The sequence below is a fragment of the Astatotilapia calliptera genome, chromosome 8 (genome assembly GCF_964374335.1).
Source record: "Astatotilapia calliptera chromosome 8, fAstCal68.1, whole genome shotgun sequence".
Classification (NCBI taxonomy): domain Eukaryota; kingdom Metazoa; phylum Chordata; class Actinopteri; order Cichliformes; family Cichlidae; genus Astatotilapia; species Astatotilapia calliptera.
In genome coordinates, this window is record NC_137429.1 from 11,307,490 (window position 1) to 11,332,138 (window position 24,649).

General features: G+C 40.3%; 3 protein-coding genes across 4 annotated transcripts; 1 reads left to right on the forward strand and 2 right to left on the reverse strand.

Moving 5' to 3' along the window:
- Positions 1-7,486: 7,486 nt before the first annotated feature.
- scd (stearoyl-CoA desaturase (delta-9-desaturase)) lies at positions 7,487-13,297 on the reverse strand. 2 transcript variants are annotated; one of them, XM_080305442.1, is made up of 6 exons: positions 13,184-13,297; positions 12,462-12,720; positions 11,481-11,611; positions 11,122-11,327; positions 10,539-10,771; positions 7,487-7,803 (listed from the first exon to the last, which is right to left on the reverse strand). In XM_080305442.1, the coding sequence occupies exons 2-6, from the start codon at positions 12,697-12,699 to the stop codon at positions 7,613-7,615; spliced, it is 999 nt and encodes a 332-aa protein (XP_080161568.1). In that variant the 5' UTR covers positions 12,700-12,720; positions 13,184-13,297; the 3' UTR covers positions 7,487-7,612. The 2 variants fall into 2 exon arrangements, with proteins under 2 accessions (XP_080161568.1, XP_026034274.1); XM_026178489.2 differs by lacking the exon at positions 13,184-13,297 and adding an exon at positions 12,991-13,149.
- A 595-nt stretch (positions 13,298-13,892) lies between these two features.
- On the forward strand, positions 13,893-20,223 carry dnajb12b (DnaJ heat shock protein family (Hsp40) member B12b). Its single transcript, XM_026178490.2, has 9 exons — positions 13,893-14,245; positions 17,511-17,688; positions 17,800-17,945; positions 18,033-18,206; positions 18,322-18,392; positions 18,544-18,653; positions 19,114-19,286; positions 19,405-19,546; positions 19,950-20,223. The coding sequence occupies exons 1-8, from the start codon at positions 14,101-14,103 to the stop codon at positions 19,524-19,526; spliced, it is 1,119 nt and encodes a 372-aa protein (XP_026034275.1). The 5' UTR covers positions 13,893-14,100; the 3' UTR covers positions 19,527-19,546; positions 19,950-20,223.
- A 2,026-nt stretch (positions 20,224-22,249) lies between these two features.
- Positions 22,250-24,079, reverse strand: ddit4 (DNA-damage-inducible transcript 4). Its single transcript, XM_026178496.2, has 3 exons — positions 23,926-24,079; positions 23,465-23,687; positions 22,250-23,373 (listed from the first exon to the last, which is right to left on the reverse strand). The coding sequence occupies exons 2-3, from the start codon at positions 23,646-23,648 to the stop codon at positions 22,874-22,876; spliced, it is 684 nt and encodes a 227-aa protein (XP_026034281.2). The 5' UTR covers positions 23,649-23,687; positions 23,926-24,079; the 3' UTR covers positions 22,250-22,873.
- Between the last annotated feature and the right edge of the window lie 570 nt (positions 24,080-24,649).

Consider the following 24,649-nt stretch of genomic DNA (forward strand, 5'->3'; position numbering starts at 1 on the left):
TCTGAGTCCTTTACTCGTGCAATAAAAAAAACAATTTTTTTTTATTAAAAAATTAATAAAAAGGTGCTCCACAGCTTCTTGTATTGCTTCATGTATTAAGTCATGTTGTGTATTGTGTATACATGACTTTTAAAGTTGAAAACTGGTTCTTCCTCTGATGCTCACTGTTAAATTGAAAACAACCATCAAAATGTGTTGTCATACCAACATTTACACAAAAACTAAACAGTTCAAAGTGTTATTCACTATTTCAATATATATTATCCCACTTTGGAAGAGAACAATGAGAGCAAATATTTAAAAGTTTGCTGCTTTTACATCTTAGAAGCAGTTGTTTTCACAGTGTGCTATTGTTATCTTGGTTATCTAAGCAATTTTCACTATGAACAGCAGAGGGCTCTGTGTAGCGTAGTCAAGCTGCTCTACTGAAGGTAAATATGGGTGTTTATCATGGTGCTTCCCGCATCAGTGCCCTCAGGTAAACTATTTTAGATGTTGATCCGTTTTCCTGTTTGCAACAAAGCACGTGAATGCATCAAAGTCTGCACTTAACGATTTGGGGTTTTTTCCCCCTGTTTGTTTGTTATCTGACCCAATTTGCACACTTAGAGGAGCGTTACACAACTCATTAAAATTCACTGCAATCCGCGAGTGTTCAGTGTCAGTAAGTTTGCAAGTTGGCACAGGTGTTTCACCCGCCCTTCCTCTATGGGGCCACAGGGATCAGAAGTCAGGATCACGCCCTCTGATTGGTCGCTCTCAGTCAGATGCTGCGGGACGTGCGTGGTGTGAATGTTTTGGGAATTTGTACTGGAGTAACCTCGGTCATGTCAGGATAGTGTGACAGTAATATCGTGCAATTTAAACCACCCCACATCACACCACAGAAGCGTGCTGAGTCATGACGTGCTGAGCCTTCACTGGTAACTTGGGTTCAGATTTTAGTAGAGCTGCAATGGGCTGACTCGAATGGATGCAGTCATGCAGGACGATGACATGGATTCATAGTTAATAAAATTATGATGCCTCCAGACGCCACTCAACTGGGATTTCGAAGTTACACTACTTTAGTCCTCTCCCAGTCCCATTTAAAAATATATTCTTTGCATACTGTTAAGAAGAAAAAACACATAATCCCTATCTGCAAACACAAACTAGTTCAAACCCTGTCTACCAACAATTATAATTCTGTCATTGTGCTTTTCAGAGGAAAAATATGCTTTTATTTTACTCTGTTTTTCTTAACTATTGTTATGTTACAGAGACACATTAATAGAAAATATAATCAGACAGTATTAAGTATATGGCACAACAATGTTCAGTATTTCCAGTGTCTGTGACAATGCATTGTCTCTCTTTTTATATGTAAGAGGTGAATGCACTTGCATTTTCATTATATCATCTGAATTAAATAGCTATTTGTTATTTTAAACACACACACACACACATATAAATATATATATATAGTGTTTGTTAGTTTGTCGCTGTGACCATTCTTTTGATTTAGCTTTTAGTTTTTGTTCCTAGTCTGTTAGTTTTCAGTCAGTCCTGTCTAATTCCTTGTGTTTTGTTTTGCTTCCCTTTAGTTTGAAGCTACTGTCTGTATTTGTATTTATTCCTGTCTTATTTTGGTAGTTACTCGTCTCTAGTGACTTGTGTTTAGTTTGGCTTCTACTGCCTCATTTGTCTTCAATTACTATCACCCGCATCCACTTCTGCTAATTACCCTCATGTGTATGAAAATATAAGCGTTGTCTTCCCATCAGTGTTTGCCTTTGTGTCTGCTAACCTCCCTTGTGTGTTTCTGGTTGTGTGCACTTGTGTGTCATTGGATTTCACCACTTTATTTATGAACTTTGCTTTAGACTTTTTGTACAATAGCCAGAATAAACAGATTGCTTTTTATTCACCCAGTCTGCCTCCTGTCTGTCCACGCTGTGATGATAAGAAAAAATTACGGGCAAAATTGGAAATGCAGGTCTTTTACTCGTGTCCCTTTGGCCGGTCCATCTGAGGATCGAAATGAGCAGGGGCTGGTTTGCAATTCATGCTTCTAAATCAGGAATGGAAGATGGTGGAAAAAACAAAATAATCAAATAAAGACTGTAAAACTTCAACATTTTATTAGACTTTTTCCATAATGTCATGTGGCATTAATACACAAACAACATAATGACACTTAAGAGGTTCCAACCCTTCACTTACAGAGCAAATAAAGAACAAAGACAAAAAAAAATGCATAAAATTGCATGATTAGATTTTGGAATCACTCTTTTGAGACACATACTCCTTAACCTCGTACAGTCTGACATGTTAAACTGGTCTCTTGTGACCACACTGGTCCTACATTCCTCTCTGGACTGTGGAAATCAGGCAGAGGTTATATTTGACTTGATCACTTATGCCAGCAGCACACTGGATGAGTTCTTTGCCACAGAAGCCCAAAGGCAACCAGGAACATGCCATTCCCCAAACCATTCCAGCTGGCTTCTTCACAGACACTCGCACTTGGTTAGGGTTATGGAGTATGATATCACTGGAGACAATTTAACACTGCGATGTCAAAAACCTTCATTTCGACATATTTTAAACTCAAAATGAAGTTGATGTACAGATGTGGTCAGAAGGGTCAATACACTCATAATGGGCATGAATGTCCTTGTATTTGAGCTTTTAAATGTTTATTTGAACAGTTAATTTTCTAAGGTGTAGTGGTTGTATAGCACATGTCTTTATTGACTTAAAAAACAATAATTGGGTGAACAAGTTTGAATTTCCTTTGGATTTTCTCTAATCCACAGGGTCAAAAGTATACATACACCCCACTAGGATCTGGCTAAATGTCTGCAAACTGCACCGTGACCAGACACTTTTGGTAGCCCTCTACCAGTTTCTTATATAATCCTAGCTGCATATTTGACTAAATGTCTTGGCAGAATTGGTAGTGGTCTTTTAAATTCGTTGGTTTTCTTCAACAGATCTGGCTTTTAAGTGTAGACCACAAGGTCGGAGCTTTGGGAAGGCCATTCCAGAAGATTAAAGTTAGCATGCTTGCCAAAATCAGTTTTGATTTGTGTTTGGTCTCAAGTTTCAACTATCTAGCTGTTAATTTGAGGTGACGTTGATAAATTTTAAGTTAATCCTGCTTGTCATTATTCTCTCCACTTTGTGCGATGTACCTTTATAGCAAAACAGCCCAGAGCGTGATGCTACCACCACCATGCTTGATAGCTGGTACACTGGTCTTAGGTGTGAAAGCCTCACGTTTACTCATCCAAACATATCTCGTCGCTATGGCTAAATAGCTTAATTTTTGTCTTGTCTGACCATAAAACCTTTCTCCATAAGGCATTTTGCTTGTTCATGTGGGCATCTGAAAATTTCAGTTGAGTTTGAACCTCTCAATTTTGAAAGAGAGACTTCCTTTTTGGTCAGCACCCTTGCAGTTCATGGCCATATAAAACTGGCTTTACTGTGGACAGTCGCACTGATGTTAAAGCAGTTTCCATCTCACAGCAGGCTTGAGCCTTGGTGGTTCCTAGATTGTCCCTGAACATCCTACCCAATTTTCTTTCATCTGAGCGCAAGAGTTTAGACCAGGGGTACACTCCAGGCCTTGGGCCTGGAGTGTACTGCAGGTTTTAGATCTCACCCTGGGTCAGCACACATGAATCACATGATTAGTTCATTACCAGCCTCTGGAGAACTTCAGGACACATTGAGGAGGTCATTTAAATCAGCTGTGTTGGATCAAGGACACATCTAAAACATGCAGGACACTGACCCTTGAGGCACCCACCCCTGGTATACACCTTGGCAGTGGTGACACATGTGAATAACTTGTATTTACATATAGTTGTTTGAAGACACCTTTCCAACTTGTGTAAATGTTCAGTTCTATTTCTTAGATCCTGACAGTCTTGGGCTTTCATTGTTCTGATTGTTAGTCGATCCAATGAGTGCTGTCAAACAAATAATTTTTAAGAGAAACTACTAATGAGAAAGCAATAAACCCTGGCCTTGTCAAGTTAAGCAACACTGAAGCACCTTTAGCAGCACTTATTAAGATTTAAATGAGTGTATGTACATATTTGTATGTATATTTTTTAACACTATGTGGATTAAAGAAAATCCAAAATAAATTCAAATTTGTCCACCCAATTCTTAATTTATAAAGTCACTAAAATATATGCTGTACAATAATTCCACCCTGGAAAATGAAATCATTCGAAAGAGATTATTAAAAGCCCCAAATTATAATGACATTCATATCTGTGATCAGTGGATGTAAAACTCTGACCACAACTGTAGACACAGACAAGGCATTTAAATGTGTAATCCTTCATTTCCAAGAGTTAATGGACAGATTTAAGATTTGAACATAAATTATAAGATAGATTTATACATTTGGGGCGTAGCTAATACATTTCCCCCTCTCATAAATCAATTTTATTTTATTGACTATTAAATGAAGATCAGAAAGCCCAGTGGCTTCTGGTAATCTTACAAATCCCAAAATATAAATTTTACCATGACGTGAAAGAGAGGAGATCACCAATTACTCACTTTCGAGGTTAAATCTATATCGCTGAGACTAAATCTCTTCAATGAGTGCTTAAGGTGTTACTTATTATTTCTCTGTTACTTTAGTGAAGGATTTCAAGATAGAAGACAGCAGTAACAACAACGAGAAGCATTTTAACTCCATAAGACGTCCTTATGGAGTTAAAATCTTGAAAACCAATTCAAAATATCCAGGAAATGTTTAGAAATCACAGGCGTATTTAGCTTCGTTCCTGACACCAACTACAAAACCATTCTGAAAGCGAGAACTAAGTATGTGTAAACCAAAATGTCTCATGGAACTACTCTAAATGTTTGGCATGCACAGCGCAAATTTATTTAGAATCATAAAACCCAAAGACACAGAGAGTGAAAACAGAAATAAATGAGCAACAACTGTTAATGGAATTACAAGTGTATTGAAAATATTGTGAATTTATTTCAGATTTTTAATACAGTAGACATTATCAGACTGAAAACAGCTCGACCCCTCTCTCTCCTCATTAGGAAAACGCTGCTTTTGGTGCTCTGGCCAGCCGGCGTTGTTGTAATAGTATATAATGCCATCTGTTTTGGTAAGTGCTCTAATGATGTCCTCACGACAGCACCTTTGTTTTAAGTTTTTATGCCGAGATGCTGTGATGAGTTGAGAGAAGCTGGCACCATCCATCTATCAGGGCCCAAGTTAAAGCTAAAGTGCGAGACCTTTGGATAGTAATTAATTTACATTCACGGAGCTGGGTAAGCCTAATGGATAAATCTGTTTAGTCAAATTAAAGGATTAAATATCAAATATAGCATTAGCTCAGGAAGCCCAAACAAGATGATCCACTGATATACATCTAACTTACAAATACATGGATCTTAAAGCCAGTTTTCAGTTGCCGTCTCTACAACAAGCAACCTACTTCCACCCAGCTCCTTTTTCATACTTTTGCAATTGATGGGTGCTCCATTTTATACTGGGAGTCTTACTGCTGGTCTGCCTGCTTTCGGCTTTCACCACCCATGGCATAGCTACAATGACAAAGCAATGGTGGAAAACCCTATGAAAGCCAATGCGTTCATGGGCAGGATCACAATCTCAAAAAAAGGAAGAAGTGATCAACGGCTAGGGCAACACAGATCGCCACAACTGCTCTCACGGCCATAAAAGGGAAGCAAAAGTTTCGCACTGCAGCTTTAAACCTCACGATGTAACATTCTCGCCAGCTTTTCATTTTGTACCGGACTCTTTTACGCTTAAATCCTATCCTCCGTTTGCATGTACATTTCCTCAGTGTTGCCATGCTACGTTTGCCTAAAATTAAACATGATTTTAGGAGAAAAACAATGTTCCACTCAGTGTAAACACGGAACTCAGAAGTCAAATTTGTTTTGCGGTACTCGAGCATTTTTGACTCAACTGACAGGAAGCGAAGGAATGGATGCAAGTCATAAGGCATTAGGTTGATCCTGACTCTTAAGAACAAATGAACAATTGCTCCAGTTTTCAGATTTTTTTTAAAGATATATTTTTACAAGGCTGTCAGCCAAATATTGGAATGCAGAAATATTTTTATCAGGTTCGAACAATATTTTCTTTTGCTTTTTTTTTGAAAGTCGATAAGAAAGAAAAAACAATTAAACACATAAATAATCTACGCATTCCACACATCAGAATCAAAGATTAACATGAACACTGATGCACCTAAAATTCTGAAATAACGACCTTTGTAGCACATCAAAGGGAAACCAGACCCTGTTCGGAAATCAACGCGGCGCCAACGGTTCTGATGATCCAAAGCGATGCAGCTCCACAGCACGTTACAAAAATAGACGCAGTTCTGCCTTCACAGTCACCGACACAACACCTCACTACAACACCTACTACAGTATATCGCCATGCATGGGTGACATGTTGTTTTGTAACGCCAGAACTGCCACATGACTGGCTGCTACACCTATCAGGGAGCTCTATGCTGCAGATGTTTAAGGACAAAATAGTCACACAAGTTGGATAAAATCAGTTAAGCAAAAAGCCGCTCATGCCACAATGTTAAAAAAACAACAACTCCAACAATCATGTTATGCAAAGAGGCGACTTAGTGTGCTCTAGTGGACCACAGAGATGGTTGTAAAAATGTTGTCATTTGACACGCTCTTGGCACTAATGATATATTCATCCAGCACCCAAAAACTCAGTGAAATTTTTTATCTTTCTAAGGTAAAGTTACAATTCTCATTAACTGCTTACGCTAAGCGGCAGTTTCATTCTAATGTTAAACAAATTCCCTATATTATCGCGAGAAAACTCCGTCCAATTATCGCACAGCTAATCTTTTTCAAAGTGCTTGAACTTTTCTCAATAGATATCCAGTGTAGATTTCTGCTAAAAGCAACCACAGTGTTGCACCCTGCAGGTTGTGTAAAGCTTTGGCCTACTGGTTGTCAGAATGCTCAGGCTAATAAGAAGGTCTGGGTTCCCTCAGTATTCTCTCATATTTCATTAAAGCAAGCATTTTATTTATTTATTTTTTTTTTTTTTTGCAAAAAGCAAAACAAACATGACCTCTCACCTCTTCATTTCAAATCTAAACTGCTCAGAAATTAAATCTATTTATGAGAACAGTTGAAAACTTGTTGTAAACTACAATAAAGGCAACACTCTTGAAGCAGTAATGTACCTTAACAGTTAAAATGTTACTCCATATTTAAGTGCTCCACTCCTTGTCAGTTTTGAAGAATAATTAATTCATACTTACATAAAAATGATCGGCTACATAACTGATCTTGCATGAAGAATGCACACCAAAAGTGGCAAAACAGCGGAAAATGGAGGTGACTTTTAAAATGCATCTAATTCAAATCTGAAACATCCTTTTTTTTCATCTTGAATAATTTGTTTAGTTACAGCTACAAAAACCACAAAAACAAGCAAAAATGTGGTCAAGGCCCTTATAAAGCTGACTTTAATCCTCAGAGAATGAGAAATGTATAGCTGTCAAAGGACTGTGGAATTTCTTCTTATCGGTCGTTTTGCCTTGAAGCTGACCACAGTTTAGCGATCTTAGCCACTGCGGTCTCCGGTGCGCTGTATCCGAGCCAGGACTAGCTCACGGGACACCTTCTTGCAGTCTTTGGCCAGGCCCAAGAAACACATGAAGTCGATGAAACAAGTGGTAAGGTTCAACTTGCAGCCAAACTCGCTGGTTGCATAGTCATATGGGAACGTGTGGTGATAGTTGTGAAATCCCTCACCTGCAAAGCACAGGAAACAGGAATGAACGATTAAAAAAACATGTAAAACTGGATTTCAGTCAAAAGCCGTCTTTGCAACGCGTTCCATGTTTTCAGTTTTCAGTCTTTAAAAGAAAAAGAAGATTCTTCAACTGTTTCACTGCTGGGATCTGTGTTTACAGGTAGCCTGTGGTGTTGTCACAGGTTTTGGGTGGTTCGATACCACTGGCTGTGATGTCATTACTGCTGCTCCCACCTGTCTGCTTTTCCCACCTGTAAAGTCACCTGAGCCGCGCTTCCCTCCTTTCCATTCTCTAATCATTCCCTGCAGTATTTATAATCCCACCTCACCCACTTTTCAGATCGTCTCTGAGCTTTGTCGGTGTTTGCCTGCTTATGAGGTGTACTACAAACCAAAATAAAAGGGAAAAAAAAAGGCTGTCAAACCAGAATTCTAATGTTTATAAGTTCGGTTTCATTCTTCTCCTGATGATATTCCCTAGATGCAAACCTGCTTCAGCCAAACCATGGTAATACCACACAACTAGAGAGTAAAGACGCAGTAGCACATAGGTCCTTTTTTAACTAATACTGCAGCCAGCAATTCTGAGCTTTGAAAACGTATTGATCTATTGAACAACCCGACCAATATATCAACCGCCGATCTATCAGCCAATATTTGCTATTTGGCTGATAAGGAAAAAGAAGGGACAAGGGGAAACACCCTTCAATCATGAGTGGTGATCTTACGTAGTTTGTCCACCTGAAACTCAATTTCCCTGTTGGCTACAAACATAACCAGCTGATTAGAGCAGAGCTCAGTGTATAAACAAGAAATTTACAATTACATTTATTTCCGTTGTCATATTATCTTAGTAAATAACTAGACTAGGCCTATACTATACTAAAACTATACCTAAAAGCACATCTTCATCATCATGTTATCTCAAGCTGAAAGTTGGAAAGCTCTCATGTGCTGCTGCCAACGGTACACACTGAGAGACAGCGAAATAAATGTTTCAGCCAGCAGTGCTCTATTTTTATTCCTCCATGACCTTTTTGGCTCGAGTTTAGTAGGTAGTCCTTGATTAGCTAACGTTCCTTTTATAGCTGTATGCACAAAGCCTGATGAAGAAAGACTGGGTTACCCAAAAATGTTGATAACAGCGTTTTTTTATACCCTTTATCTTTATCTTATCCTATTTTAGTGTGTGTCCAGCCAGCTAATGCAACTAAAGCTTGGCCATGTGGACCTTGCCTAAAGGTTGTAGAACGTCTACAACCTTGTGAAACATTTTTCCCCCTGAAGAAAAACTTTTTTTGCAACCACGTAGCTTTGTAGTGATTTTGTGTCTTCCAGGCTTTGACTGTTAGGAGTTTATATGGTTTTATGCACATAAATTCTACATTTAAATTCTGATAAATTCTTTATGAAAAACTGATCAAGAGATTGGCATTGGCCTTGTTCACCAATATAAAATGATAGTCAGTGTCGGACAGCTAACTGCTGCATTAATTCAGTTTTGCACTGACTAATTGTTTGAACCTGGTGTGACGAGCTGACAGCTTTTAAAACTGTTCAGTTATTTAAAGGAAAAGGAATACTACAAAAAAATATTGGAATCGACTAAAATGCTTTAAATGTTAATATCATCCGAGAATTGCACAGCAGTTGCATCCCTAAAATAAACAATTCAGAAGCAACTGCAGGAACAATGACAGACTGTGGTGGTATATTGGTGACATCGTGTGATGTTCCCTAACAAAAGATGACTTTCTTCCCTGCATAATCATTACCAAAGATACAGCTGCTAAATTGTGCCTCTTCTAAAACTAGACTTAACTTGCTATGGGGTGAATAGCTGGGTGCCATCTTAGAATATCCAGCTCTTTTGATATATCTATCGGGTGCTCTTTGTCACTGCACTGCTGACTCCTACTGGTTGAACAAGGTGCATGCATAGTGAGGGGAGGAGGTGGACAAAGTGGTAATCAGGTAAAAATCGTTAATAAAATAGGTTCAAATCAAGTATGTACTTTTTGTTTTTAAACATTTTATCCACCATTTAGCACATCTGGTAAATAAAATGTTTACATGGGCCTGTAAAAGTCGTTCCTTTTGTTTTAGTTCAATTCAGTCCAATTCAAGTTCGTTTATATAGCGCGAAATCACAGCAACAGCCGCCTCACGGCACTTTATACTGCAAGGTAACGACCCTGCAGTATTAAGGAGGCATTCCCAACAATCGGAAGATCCCCTATGAGCAAGCTGTCGGCGATGGTGGGAAGGAAAAACTCGCTTTTAACAGGAAACCTCCAGAAGAACCAGGGAGAAACAGGGAGCCACGTGCCACGACCGTTTGCGAGGTGAGGGGACAGAGAAAAGAAAAAAGAGAAAGCATAGGAAGACAGGGCAAAAACAGAAACTATAGGGGAGAGAGAGATGATAATCACTGGTTAGCAAATTTGTTTAAGCATAATTGGATGATTTGACTTTTACTGCACTGAACGCTTGACGCAACTGTGCAGTCAAATAAAAGCAAAACGAGGGCATGTATCATGTACAATGTAATTACATTTGCTCTGAAGGTGACGCTATACCGAAGTAACAAACTTACATTAAAAATCTGGCTTTTCTTCTTCAATTTTACTTAAAAAATACTTAAAAATATCCCTATACAAGCATTCGCTGTCCTGTGCTGTACATTCTGGTGTGTAATTTCTGCCATGAGCATGTGTTGGGGTGTTGTTCATACCTATAGCACTGAAAGTGACAAACTTGTTCTCTCTGGGGTTGATGTTCTTGTCATAGGGCCTGTTTCCCCACATGTGGGCAGCGCTGTTGACCAGCCAGGTAGCGTTCAGCACCAAGGTGTACCTAAGCAGAGTTGGGACGAAGTAGGCCACCCACAGAGACTCCCCCCACAGGTACCAAGGCACGATTGTTGGGATAATAAAGCACATGACCAGCACGGAGAGCTTGTAATACCTGTTGAGGAGATAGCGAGAGTAGGTATCAGCAAAAAACAAATTATTTAAATACAAAAACTCTGTTTGCCAGATAAGAAAATGCTCACTTTTTTTCCCTTTATTTCCACTTGACCTATTTTCCATTTAGGCCTGCTCTCCGTGAATCTTACGTTAGTAATTGTCATCTTGTTAAACCAGAATGACTAACACAGCTTGCCATTATGAAAACATCTCCACAGCAGTACTCTAACATTTACTTATATTTATAGAAACTGCAACACTACTGTCTTGCTATTTGCACCCATTGCACTTTGTTTTTTTTAGCAACTAGATGCAGTGTGAAGTCTGAACCTTAATCATGCCACTTACTTCCTCTGAAACATGACAACTTTGTCTGTTAGCAGGTCGGTGAGCTCCAGCTTGCGTCCTTTCTCGATCACATCAGGGTGTTTGCGTACCAACAGCCAGCCGATATGAGAAAAGAAAAAGCCACGGACGGCATTGTGAGGGTCGGCGTCTGTTTCCGAGTATTTGTGGTGAACCCTGTGGTCTCGAGCCCATTCAAAGATATCATTCTGTGGTTTGGAATTAAGATCAAGATTATGCACACTGTTGACACAGCACGGTACTTATAGTGAAACAAAAGCTGCTATTATCTTGGCTCCAGGTCATAAGTGTGTGTTTGTATACTAAAAAGATGTGTCAGCAGAACAGTCATTTTTGCTTGCCTGAAATGCCATGGAGTTAGCTACACTGAGGAAAATCCTTAAAGGTAATGTAGCCTTGTAGGATCTGTGACTCCACAGGCGATGCGCTCCTGCAGTGACTCCTAACGCACTTATCAAAAAACAAAGTACAGCTGTGGAAAGAAACACATGGACAAATTAGTTTGACCTACTTTTGTGCTCATGTCAACAGCACTTTGTTGCAGATGCTGCACACTGCAGTGTTTGTGCATTATTTTCTGCACAATTGCACTGTTATTGTTAGGGCTGAGAAGAACATCCAGCAACAAGTGACAGATCACGAGACAGATGCGTTTCTGTTTTTTCCCCCCAAATAGCATAAATTGTTAAAGCACTAGAGTATTTGTTTACCACAATCTTTATCAATTTGATCCAAAAGGCTCTTTGGGATTTGATTAGATTTTGTGCACAATTTCCCTCAGGTCACCTGGTTAGCACTGGCCTGTCTGTTTCCCAAGGAGATTACAGTGTAAAGCTGTGTCCTTTACAGTGTAAAAGAAGCCAAATCTAATAATAAAAACATTTCATGGTTGAGTTCATGAAAGACTAAAAGCTAAAAGAGTTGTGACACAGCAGTGAAGAAACTGTATAAATAAAGTGCAGTTTATGCTAATTATCCAGCTATTCTTCATTTGTCTACTTGACCTTTATTTTTAAAAAACTGACATTAAGGAGGCCAGTTTATTTTCCTGACAGCCCATCTTAAAGGTACGTGCTGTGACATGTAATCTCTGATGACTTTATTCCTGATCTATAATCCTCCATCTCCATGAAGGATGCTGGGAGGATCAGATATATGCAGCCGCCTATTTGCATTCACCACCGGCGAGAAAAGCAGGGCGTGCTGCTGACATAACAGCTGTTGATTTGATAAAATATGATTTCCACTAAATAAGTAAACAAAACCAACATGCAAAAAAGGAGAAAAGGGGGTGTAACAGGCAATTTTCTTTTCGCACTTACACCAAAGCAAGGTCAAACGAGATGCTGAAGGTACGACGAACACGCCGTACAAGGCTCCTATGTGCAACAGAGTCATCAGTATGACATTTTTCCATACGATGATCCGGGGAGGTTTTGGGCCCTCTTTCTCTTTGTACGTGTGATCAAACGCGTCTTCTCTGGCGCTCTCTGGAAGAACATCCCCGTTGCTGGACTTGCGCTGCTGCTGCTTGTTCTCTAACGCCTCCGCCTCCGTCATTGTGGCAGCGGTGCTGTGATGCTGTGAGCGGCAAACAGAGGAGAGAAGTCAGTCGCCTCGGCGCTTTTTGTGTGTAATGGAGGCTGTTTTGTCAATATGTTAATTAATTTTGTGCTGACTAGCCCCGGCAGGCTAGCTGCTTGCTGGCTGGCGCTGTCGGAGGATGAAGAGGAAGACGGTAGCGACGATGCTGACTTATAAAGCGGTAACGCGACGCTCCAACGCGCCAAAAAAAAAAAAAAACCCTGATGAAACACCTGTGGGAGGGAAAATTTTTACTCAATAACTCACCGAAGATAGGCAGAAGGGCAGAAACGAGATAAACGGAGGACAGTCTGCTTGACCCAAAATTACAGTAACCCAGAAAAGGGAGAGTGATAGCTCCGCAATGAGAACTAGAACTCGTGGTGTGGCCGACCAATGAGCGCTCGCCTGTCGCCTCTTGCTCGGGCTCTGATTGGCTGTTTGTTTATCTGCTGTTCACCTTTTATTCATTCTCCGGTTTGCCAGATGTATATTTGCCACCTCTGGAGACTAGCCGATCTTGTTGCTGTCTAGACATGCACAAACATTGAACCGTGTAACCGTTTTCCTTTTGAAATCAGGCGTGGAGTGAAACACAAGCACTGTGTTAATGATGCAAGTGGAACAAAACAAGTTACTGTACCCAAACCCCGGCAGTAGAGCCCCCTCCCCCTTGTCCTCCACCCACGTAGGAAAATAGGATGCTTCATCTGTTACGTCATCCCCATTCTCCGTCTATAGAAGTTTAATTGTGAGATACAAACTTTCAATGTGCCCAAAAATAGCATAAGCTGCTGAACACCAGAAAAAGTATTTTAGGCATGACGGGAAAAAAAACAACTGAGTCTCCATAAACACTGCAGAACAGGTCGAAAAGGCTGTTTACGTCACCCTGTGAAGAAGAGCTTTGACTCTGCTGCAAAATCAGAATCAGAAAGGGTTTTATTGCCAAATGTTGAGCGGGTTTACAACATTAGGAAATTGCAGATACACACTGCATGGCCAAATTAAGGATCACACGGCCCATATTTACCCGGGCGAGGAGCAGAAAATGGATGGATGGTTGGACGGATGGATAAACACACCAATGGGTGTTCACCCTCTTGACCTACATTTGAAAAAAAAATGGCAATCTGTCGCCATCTAATGGTGAAAATGGGGCAGCGCACGCAGCCGATACTGTTGATTTTCTGCAAACAGGGCTCACCTATTACTAAAATCTCCAATCCCCATGCACCAGCAGCAGACAAAAAAATAGCACCACATTGATGAATGCATATCACCGACTGACTGATACATATTTTTTTTTCCTGCAGCATCTATCTGGCGTCATCATCAGGCGCCCGTATTTACTTCTGGTCCAGTTAGTTGCTGCTGATGCCTGCTGCGATGGAGGTAAACAGGGACGAAGCGGAGCGCTGCATTGACATTGCAGCGGCCGCCTTAACCAACCAACAGCCGGACAAGGCGCAGAGGTTCCTGGAGAAGGCGCAGAGGCTCTTCCCGACAGAGAAAGCCAAAGGTAAGTCAATATGGGGGGAAAGGGGGAGGGGGGCGCACATTCAGCTGCGAAGATGCGCATCATCACCTCCACAGCCTGCAGCATCACCTGCACTCCTCATGAGCAGCGCATGTAGCCAGGGCCTTTGATAGCACTTAAGCTAGCTGGTTCATTTATGCAGCTTCTGCGTTTTCCCTCATTCTTTTTTTTGTACGAATTTCACTTTAAAATGAAGTGTCTGCAGTGCTTTAATTTGCTTTTCTAACAGAAAGCTAAGCCTTTAATTTAGGTGAACAGGAGTGGACTGGGAGAAAGGTTAAATAAGTCCTAGATGTCCAAGATTACTACATGCTACTTTCCCATGATCATTTCAAAAAATATTTTTGACAACACAGGTATTATCCTTCTGAGCTCGCCAATCTACAAACCGGATTGCAAAAAAGTTGGGACACAAAACAAATTGTGAATAAAAACTGAATGCAATGATGTGGAGATGGCAAATGTCAATATTCTATTCAGAATAGAACGTAGATGACAGATCAAAAGTTTAATCCGAGAAAATGTATCATTTCAAAGGAAAAATATGTTGATTCAAAATTACACGGTGTCAACAAATCCCAAAAAAGTTGGGACAAGTAACAATAAGAGGCTGGAAAAAGTCAACTTGAGCATAACGAAGAGCTGGAAGACCAATTAACACTAATTAGGTTAATTGGCAACATGATTGGGTATAAAAAGAGCTTCTCAGAGTGGCAGTGTCTCTCAGAAGCCAAGATGGGTAGAGGATCACCAATTCCCACAATGTTGCGCAGAAAGATAGTGGAGCAATATCAGAAAGGTGTTACCTGGCGAAAAATTGCAAAGACTTTGCAGTTATCATCATCAACTGTGCATAACATCATCTGAAGATTCAGAGAATCTGGAACAATCTCTGTGCGTAAGGGTCAAGGGCGTAAACCCATACTGGATGCCCGTGATCTCCGGGCCCTTAAACGACACTGCACCACAAACAGGAATGCTACTGTAAAGGAAATCACAGAATGGGCTCAGGAATACTTCCAGAAACCATTGTCAGTGAACACAATCCACCGTGCCATCCGCCGTTGCCAGCTGAAACTCTACAGTGCAAAGAAGAAGCCATTTCTAAGCAAGATCCACAAGCTCAGGCGTTTTCACTGGGCCAGGGATCATTTAAAATGGACTGTGGCAAAATGAAGACTGTTCTGTGGTCAGACGAGTCACGATTCGAAGCTCTTTTTGGAAATGTGGGACGCCATGTCATCCGGACCAAAGAGGACAACCCAAGTTGTTATCAACACTCAGTTCAGAAGCCTGCATCTCTGATGGTATGGGGTTGCATGAGTGCGTGTGGCATGGGCAGCTTGCATGTCTGGAAAGGCACCATCAACGCAGAAAAATATATTCAGGTTCTAGAACAACATATGCTCCCATCCAGACGTCATCTCTTTCAGGGAAGACCCTGCATTTTTCAACAAGATAATGCCAGACGACATTCTGCATCAATCACAACATCATGGCTGCGTAGGAGAAGGATCCGGGTACTGAAATGGCCAGTCTGCAGTCCAGATTTTTCACCTATAGAGAACATTTGGCGCATCATAAAGAGGAAGATGCGACAAAGAAGGCCCAAGACGATTGAACAGTTAGAGGCCTGTATTAGACAAGAATGGGAGAGCATTCCTATTTCTAAACTTGAGAAACTGGTCTCCTCGGTCCCCAGACGTCTGTTGAGTGTTGTAAGAAGAAGGGGAGATGCCACACAGTGGTGAAAATGGCCTTGTCCCAACTTTTTAGGGATTTGTTGACACCATGACATTTCACCATATTTTTCCCTTAAAATGATACATTTTCTCAGTTTCAACTTTTGTTCCGTGATTTATGTTCTATTCTGAATAAAATATTGACATTTGCCATCTCCACATCGTTGCATTCAGTTTTTATTCACAATTTGTTTTGTGTCCCAACTTTTTTGGAATCTGGTTTGTAGCTCAATACTAAATAAATACAGAAATACAACATTCAGCTGAATAAAAACAGAAAAGTGATCAATATAGCCACACATGCAAACAAATGTACTATATTTATTGGTGTGAAAAAGTTAGTCTTTTTCTTGTTTTTGTGTTTTTGTATTTTTTTTGTACATTTGTGCCACTTACATGCTTCAGATCATCAAACAAAATTCTCTGATAATTGAGTACTTCTTGGAGTACCAATAGTACTCCAAGAGCACATCAATGGCTCATCCAGAAGGTCACAAAATTCTGTGGACTGATGAGACAAAAGCTGAACTTTATAGAAAGGTTGAGTGCCTTTGCATCTGGCATAAAACACACAGCATTTCATAAAAAGAACATCAGACCAGCGATCGGTTCCTGCGTTGAAGCTCAATCGCACAAAGTAACTGAAAAGCAACCAGCAAGTCCACCTTTAAATAAAAACCAAATGAAGGTTTTGGGTTGGCCTAGTCAAAGTCTGGAGTTAAATTCTATTCAGATACTTTAGGATGACCTTAAACAGACCATTCATACTGAAACAATTCTGCCAAGAACAGTGGGCCAAAATTCCTCCAGAGTGATGTGAAAGATTCATTGTGAGTTATCCCAAATGCTTGATGCCAGTTCTTGCTGCCGTGGATGGCACAACCAGTTATTAGGTTTAAGGGGCAATAACTTTTTCCCACGGGGCAGGTAGGTTGGTTAGTTTTTTCACTTAATAAATGAAATCCTGATATAAAAACTGCACTTTGTATTATATTTGAGTTATCCATGTCTAACATTAAGTTTTCTTTGATTCTCAAACATAGAAGTGGGACAAATGTGTAAAACAAATATGACATTAGGAAGGATGCAAATACTTTTTTGCACCACTATACATGGTGGCATGTGCTTGTGCCCAACTTTACCTCTTCTTAGATTCCTGTGGACACCCACATACACCCCAGATACGCCTTAGACCATGACCCACCTCACATATAAATATAAAACCTGTTAAAACTGCAGCCACAGCATATCTGAAAATAAAATAAAATAAATAAAGCTGCAACAAGCAGACAGATCCTCCAACAAAAACTATATTTAGTTTAATGATTTTCAAACATAGCTATAGTTGTATACTCTGCCCCCAAGAAGCTCTTATAATACCATTGAACTTGATTGCTTGGTAGCTTTACATCTGCTTGATGACATGGATAGTCCCACTATCGAACATTTTGTGTTTTTAACTGCTGTTGAGTACTTGATAGAATATCTTTGAACATATCTTCTAGTATTGCTGGATGTAATAGCAAAGAATGGATTTACACCCAGACAAGATATCCATTCAGACTTCAGCGGGGTGTCGGAGCCTCGACAACGGCAGAACATAAAGGAGAACGCCAGACCTGAAGAAAAGCCTGCAGAGTCTTCAAAATCCTACATGGCTGATCAGCTAGAAGCTGTGAGGAGGTACGTAAGACTGCTGATTACATAAACATACTGTTGGTTAAAATAAACTCCTTGATGGGTATATTGACTGCAATTGTGATTGAAATTTGTAATCATGTGCTCTCTGCACAGGATAAAACAATGTAAAGACTTTTACGAAATTCTCGGGGTGTCGAAAGATGCCTCAGAGGATGAACTGAAGAGATCATATAGAAAACTTGCTTTGAAATTCCATCCAGATAAGAACAGCGCTCCTGGGGCAACAGAGGCGTTTAAAGGTAAGACGGTGATTAAACTCATCCAAGGTTCATATAGCACTTACAGAAAGCAACTTATAGCAGCTTCATGTTCTAACTTTCCAACAGCTATTGGCAGCGCGTACGCTGTTCTGAGCAATGTTAACAAAAGGAGACAGTACGATCAGTGTGAGGAAGGGAGAAGACATCCTTCCAGACACGGCCCAGACAATGGAAACTTTGAGCCGGATATTTCACCTGAAGAGCTCTTTAATATGTTCTTTGGAGGAGGTTATCCATCAAGTTAGTCTCATAGTTTGGTGTTTCCATATAATGCATGTGAGACGGAGTATTTTAATTGCAAATATATATTTCTGTGGTGCGTTTTTTATGTGCTAAATGTGTTAAATCAATCTAGGCCATGCTCACGTATACAATAATGGGCGGATGCGTTACCAAAGGCGGGAGAGAAGAGAGCGACAGCAAGATGTAAGTTTGATACTTAAAAAGCTAAACTGTAACTGTATAGAGTTGTTTATGTTTTGCCTGCAGGGGGAGACATTTAGTCATCTGCCATTTTACAAGCTGAGGCTTCTCTCAGAGACTGTGTGTGTTTGTTTGTAATGTGTTTTTTCCACAGGGAGGTCTCGCCCTCTTTGTGCAAGTCATGCCCATCCTCATCCTGGTTATTGTGTCAGCTCTCAGTCAAATAATGGTCAACAGCCCCTCCTACAGCCTCAGCTTCAGGCCGTGAGTGTGATCCTTGTAACACAAGAATCTAAAGTAACACAACTAACTGTTGTTCTGCAAAACTGCGAGGGACTTAGACAAAAGATTATCTCTATGTTAGCAGCATCCAACCCAGGTTTTTTTCACGGTACTTGTGCTTTCACTCGATCTTTGCATAAGCTGGGTGGTTGTGTTAGATTTGCCTTCACAGTATTTGCCGTTGTTTCTGCTCGTATTAATTTGCTGCTACCTCTGTTAGTTCCAATTAATCACAGAGCTCCTCTTGTTTGTGCTGCTGTCATGTGTCTTGTCCCGTTCCCAGTACACTGCCTTTGTGTGTTCAGATATACGCCTGCAGTTTCGGGCCCTGCTTTAAACCATTGTCAGCAGTGACTCATGTTAAGACAGACAGATGGTGCAAGATCTGTGCTGCATTCTGTCATATGATAACACTCCCACACTCTGGCCTGTTGTCACGTAGGTCAGCAGGTTACTCACAGAAGAGGCTGACTGAGAACCTGAAGGTGCCATATTATGTGGGGGAGCAGTTCTCCAAAGAGTTCACTGGTGTGAATCTGAAAAATCTGGAGCGAACGGTGGAGGATGATTATATTTCCAACCTTCGCAACAACTGCTGGAAAGAGAAACAGCAAAGTATGACAATAAATGATTCTTATATCTGAATTTAAGCATGAGTATTGGTGTGATTGTCAGTGTCATTATCAGTGCTGAGATCATTTTTTAATTGTGTGTGTGTGTTTGTTTTTTACAGAGGAAGGAATGCTATACAGAGCTCGCTATTTTGGGGACAGCGATCTATACCAAAGAGCACAGAGGGCTCGCACACCAAGCTGCGCCAAGTTGTCCGAGATCACAGCTTCTTTACATGGATGAAAATGCTTTCATGATTCAAAGCAAGTTCTTCAAACTCTGAATATTTTCTCATTTTGGCACCAGGGATGGGGCAAAAATATTGACATTCCAATATATAGCATTGATTCCCCTTGATTAACTTAGGGTTGCAGGAGGGCTGAAGCCTATCCCAGCTGGCATGGGGCTAAAGACTGAATACACAACCAGACAGACAGCCCATCAGAAGGCTTTCCGCTTGGTTATCCTCTGTTTTCTCAATACCATATTTGGCTTCAGTATGTCAATACTTGTATCATGCAAGCACATCAGACCAATTTTACTTACCAGAATCACAGCTTCATGACACTTGAACCTCTAAAAAGAATGGTGGTAAAGTCAACAAAAGTCAACCAGCTTGCTGTGAAGACGTTTTGAAAAAGGCTTTTTTTTTTTTCTTGTCTCCAGGTTTCCAGAATCACTACAAAAGATTACCAGTAATTTATTAAGATGCATTTCTACAATCTGGAGGCTGAAGATGACTCAACAAGGAGCAGACCAGCACCACTCGTCACCAAACAGATCACACAAACTAACTCAAACAATTTCTGTGGAAGTCTAGTATGTGGTAAAAAGATATAGCGTTAATATAGTGTTTTAGAATGGAAATGGTACTTAAAATAGCTTGCTATCCTCAAAAAATGTGGGTTTGAAAAACTTTAGGTTACTTGCGCAACTCTGGTTTTCAGAAAAGCATTCGTTTCGATGGCTCACTATGCGATGCTCCTCCTTGGGTATTCCTCAGAAATATTTATTTCATTATGCCAATCCTGATTGGCTGATGATCGTAACAAACATGTCATTCAGAACCAACCACCCTTAAGTAGCTTGCACAAATAAGCTATCTTTATTCAAGATAAGCTAGGCAGCTAGCACCCAGTTAGCTAACACTCCTGTCTGTGGACAGTAAAGCTGGCTAGCCTGTATTGCAGGTTGAGAGACTGCATAGTAGAGGTGAATGATACAAATATCGAATGTATCGATATCAACACTGTGGTATTGGATCGATACTAGTATGATGGTATTCATACTTTGTTTCTATCCTCTAAGTTTGGTATGTATCCCACTGAATTGTGTTAAATGAATTCTTTTGTTTGTGTATTTTTCCATTACAAAAAATACCATAGTATAAAAATGAAACTATTTTTTTGTGGGGACTGTTACATCTATTTTATTTATAGCCTATAGCACATTTAAACAACAGAAGTTGACCCAAAGTATTTAAGAGATAGGCACATATACCAAAAACACTGTTACATGAAATACATGAAAAACTGGAAGTTGTGTTGACAAATTATTGTGGAAAATAAAAATCATAGTGATTTGTGGTCATGAAAACATGTTTAGAATTTGCTAATTTGATGAGGATGTGATCACCAATCAATTAGGATTGGCATAATGTTTCTGAGTACACAGGGAGGCGCATTCCATGTCTAAACGTCAAAACGAATACTAAGAATGAGAACCTCCAAGCACTAAAGAAAGAACATAAAGAACACTTTATATTTGTTTTCGGGGGGAATGGTATGAAAACAGACCATACTTAAGTTATATGTAGTCATATGGATGTTATTTATGTAGCAATATAACAGATGCCACATTGAATGCCACCTTGATTTTATGCTGTAATTCAATGGAGAAAAGTTTGAGGGGTTTTGATTTTAGATGCACATTCTCAGACTATGCAGTAGTAATCTAATACGTCAAATGTCTAGGCTTTTTAGACACTTGAACACCTGAAATTTGTCTTCTTCTGCTGTGTGTGAGATAGCCACTAGGACATGTCCCTGTCACTTTACCTCCTTTAAATGTATTAAGGGCAAACATGTAGTACAACTTCACAATAAATGCCATGAGAATGAGACGTGGCGATCCACAAAATCAGACTTTAACCAGTTCAAGTTGGGAACTGTCACGTCTCTACTCAATCTGTCGGAAAAAGCCATTTTTTGTCTCACTTTTTAAGTTTATAGTATGCTACTTATTCTTTGTATTATTTCTTGGAGAAATAGATTATAAAGAGAGGATAAGAAAACCATACAGATCTTGTTCACTTCGTTTTTCCACCATGTTTTTAATTCTAGATGAAAATAAACATGGTTGCTCAAACGTGCTAAGTGTGACTCTCTGCTTTGAACAGAACAGGCACAGAATGGGAGATAAAAGCTCAGTCAGCGCATTTGGCACGTACAGTGTGCCGGCCGGCTGGCTTACAGAGACAGGGAACTAGAGACAAGGCGGCGTGCACGTTCAGCTCTTCAGTGACGTGCAAAATGTGCCTGGCAGGATGTGCAGCGTCACATTCTTTCAGCACAAACACACTCAGCTGTTTTTTTTGCAGACTGCAGATGCTGCACATCTGATTCATGACTTTGACTTCTTCAAATTTCACACTAGCTTTTTTTTAGGTTTTTAAACTTTTGCGGCATCGTACATGATGTGGCTTTAATGGCTGCCACATATTCCTGTCAGCTGTTCTGCATCGGAATACCGTTAACCACTGTACCTCACCGCACCAGCTGGTGTGCTCTAGTGTAGTTTGCGTTTGTAGATTTTGCAGACTGGGTTCACATATGCACGCACATTTGAAGACTTGATGTTCATTCGCTTTCTCTCATTCTTAGATCTCTCCTAACTCTGTCAGCGAAGTCAACTATGGATCATTTGGATATGAAAGATTGAATAAATAATAATAAGAAAGAACAAAATGTTAGAAAACAATAATTTATTTGCATTCGATAAAGGTACAAAAAAAAGTTCACTGAGTATTTGAATATCAACCGAAGCAGGACAGGGCTGCACAACACAAGATCAAGTTACATTTGTAATCTTAGCCGCGGCTTGCAAAAACAATGCACAAGGCAAGCAAGGGTAGGCCTTTCACACTTCACAAAGGTTACCAAATGTTCTCTTGGTGTACCACTTCATCAGGCTTTGTCCAATTCAATTAACTGTCATGTATAAAAAGAAAAAGAACACAATGAACTTCAATAATAACTATAACAATATAGCTAGCTGCCGTTGTTTAGTTTCAATAGAAACTGAGGTATGCACTTCCAATACTTGTAAATGCCATGTCACCAGATATAATATGATGGTTACATGTTGTCATTTTAAAATCTGAATGTCAGTGAGTGAGTATTAGGAGCACTGCCTGCTCCAGGTACCATAAAGTTCAGCCCCTTTACAGTGGGAACAGTAGACTACATCATGACAAAGTCCATCTGATACACTTCAGAATGCTTCATATACATGTAATTACAGTAATAGGCCCCTTTGTGAGCTTTTATTGTCCTCTTGTCAGCATCAAAGCACATCAGTGTTTGTATTACTTAACATTCCTCAATTAGAAGATCTTCAGAACTATACAGCTTCTTCTTGATCACACGGAAACCAGTGCTAAGTTTAATAGCTTGTCTCACTACTGGAGTAGAAGGCGACTTTGTGCTAAAGAGTCCTTGAATTTTAGGCCAAAGGCCGCCCGACTCTAGCCTCAACACCAGAGCGAGCTGAAATGTAGGGACAAGGTATGGGTCCACAGATAGCTGTCCCATGCTCTCACAAACATCCCCTTGCTCAACGCAGAGGTCAATGAGAGCCCCTCTTAAACCGCAGGGCTCACTAGCTGCCAGATGAAGGAGCTCTTGTCCAATGTGCTCCAGAAGTTTGTCTGGAATGAGCAGTTTTGTACATCTTAAGGCGCAATCTGTGTCTTTGGCTTCTCTCAGACTTCGTGCAATCAGGTCCACTACTTCTTTTAAGAGTGTCTCCTCCATTGGATCATAAAACAGGTCCTCATTGAAGGCACACAAGTCACTTGAGACATCTGAGCCTGTGTAAAAGCAAGAATGAGTTAGAACCTGAAACTTGCATACAGAAGAAAAGAATCATGAGATGTGAGATGCCTATGCAGCATTGCTTACCTGAGTCTGAGAGATCACTCCTGCTGCTATTGTTGGACCCTGACTCCATACTCCTGCTGCTGGCAGGTGTGCTGAAATCAGTCAGTCTTTGAACCAGTTTGCCCCAGGACAGCCTTCTGTCGCTGCTGTCCACTGGAGAAGGAGGTGAGCTGCCGATGTCAGTATATGCAAAGAGTTCAGGCATGGTTGTCCTCCCTGCAGTATCAGCTGCTTATGTGGTCAACTGTCACAGGAGAAACAAAGGCAACAGATGAGCACCCAACTACTGCCGTTAATTCCACGTTTAACGACTTAATTAAACATACATATCAGGCTTTTGAGGTATAGCTTTCTGCTAAAGATATGAACAATAAACATTTTCAAAAAGAACACCTTTTTAATTTGACTGCAGCTAGAAGCTGTTTCACTGTCAAAATTAGCTGTAAACTAGCAAAACCGGCAAATAAATTAATTGTACTTACTCGTTATTTAAATTCTGCGTGGTTCAAGGTCGCGGTGGATGTTTAAGATGCGTAGTTTTAACGGTTATTGTCTGCAATTTGTATATGGAAACTTCTTTCCTCTGCTCTTCCTCTCTTTCTCTCACCAGCTGCCAAGCTCTGCAGTCTGTCCTGCAACAATGTTTATATATGTGGGCTGCGAGGCCACGCCTGTCTCTCCCTAACCAGCCAATCAAAAAGAGAGGCACGACACCAGCGCTGCTTCTTGCCTGGTAACATGCCAGCAGAGAAGAAAGACAAACAGGAGGGGGAGGAGGAGGAAGGGGGGTGGTGGGGGATGAATAGCAGACCCTAGTGTTATGGATATGTTTCAGGGGACTTGAGTGGGCTTGAAAATGATCTTGTTGTTTCTTTGTTTGATATCTTATGTGGGTATTTGGTAAACCGTTTTTCTGTATGTGCACCTACATTTTAACAGAATGTAGGCCTGGATGAGCAGGTTCAGTGTTGCAGTGCACATTACGTCACCTGTTTTGCTAAACCATTACATCAGAATTTTTTATCTGGCACACAGAGATGCAGAGAACACTCAGTGCGCTGTGCTCAAGGCAAAACAGATAATAAAAACGGCTATGGGACACCTCTTTCTACATTTACCCTTGAGTTACAAACAAAAAGACTGCACAGAAATTACATATGTTATCATCATCATCATTATTAGAGTTATTTAGCAACGTTCTATGCA

Bases quoted from the DNA above. Each gene is read 5' to 3' on its own strand.
- scd (XM_080305442.1), bottom strand. From the start codon at position 12,699: ATGACGGAGGCGGAGGCGTTAGAGAACAAGCAGCAGCAGCGCAAGTCC. The intron at 11,612-12,461 runs GTAAGTGCGAAA...TTCTTTCCACAG, and splicing joins TCGTTTGACCTTGCTTTGGT to CTGTACTTTGTTTTTTGATA. The intron at 7,804-10,538 runs GTATGAACAACA...TGTGCTTTGCAG, and splicing joins TGTCACTTTCAGTGCTATAG to GTGAGGGATTTCACAACTAT.
- dnajb12b (XM_026178490.2), top strand. From the start codon at position 14,101: ATGCCTGCTGCGATGGAGGTAAACAGGGACGAAGCGGAGCGCTGCATT. The intron at 18,207-18,321 runs GTTAGTCTCATA...AAATCAATCTAG, and splicing joins TGGAGGAGGTTATCCATCAA to GCCATGCTCACGTATACAAT. The intron at 18,654-19,113 runs GTGAGTGTGATC...GTTGTCACGTAG, and splicing joins TACAGCCTCAGCTTCAGGCC to GTCAGCAGGTTACTCACAGA.
- ddit4 (XM_026178496.2), bottom strand. From the start codon at position 23,648: ATGCCTGAACTCTTTGCATATACTGACATCGGCAGCTCACCTCCTTCT. The intron at 23,374-23,464 runs GTAAGCAATGCT...GCTTTTACACAG, and splicing joins GAGTGATCTCTCAGACTCAG to GCTCAGATGTCTCAAGTGAC.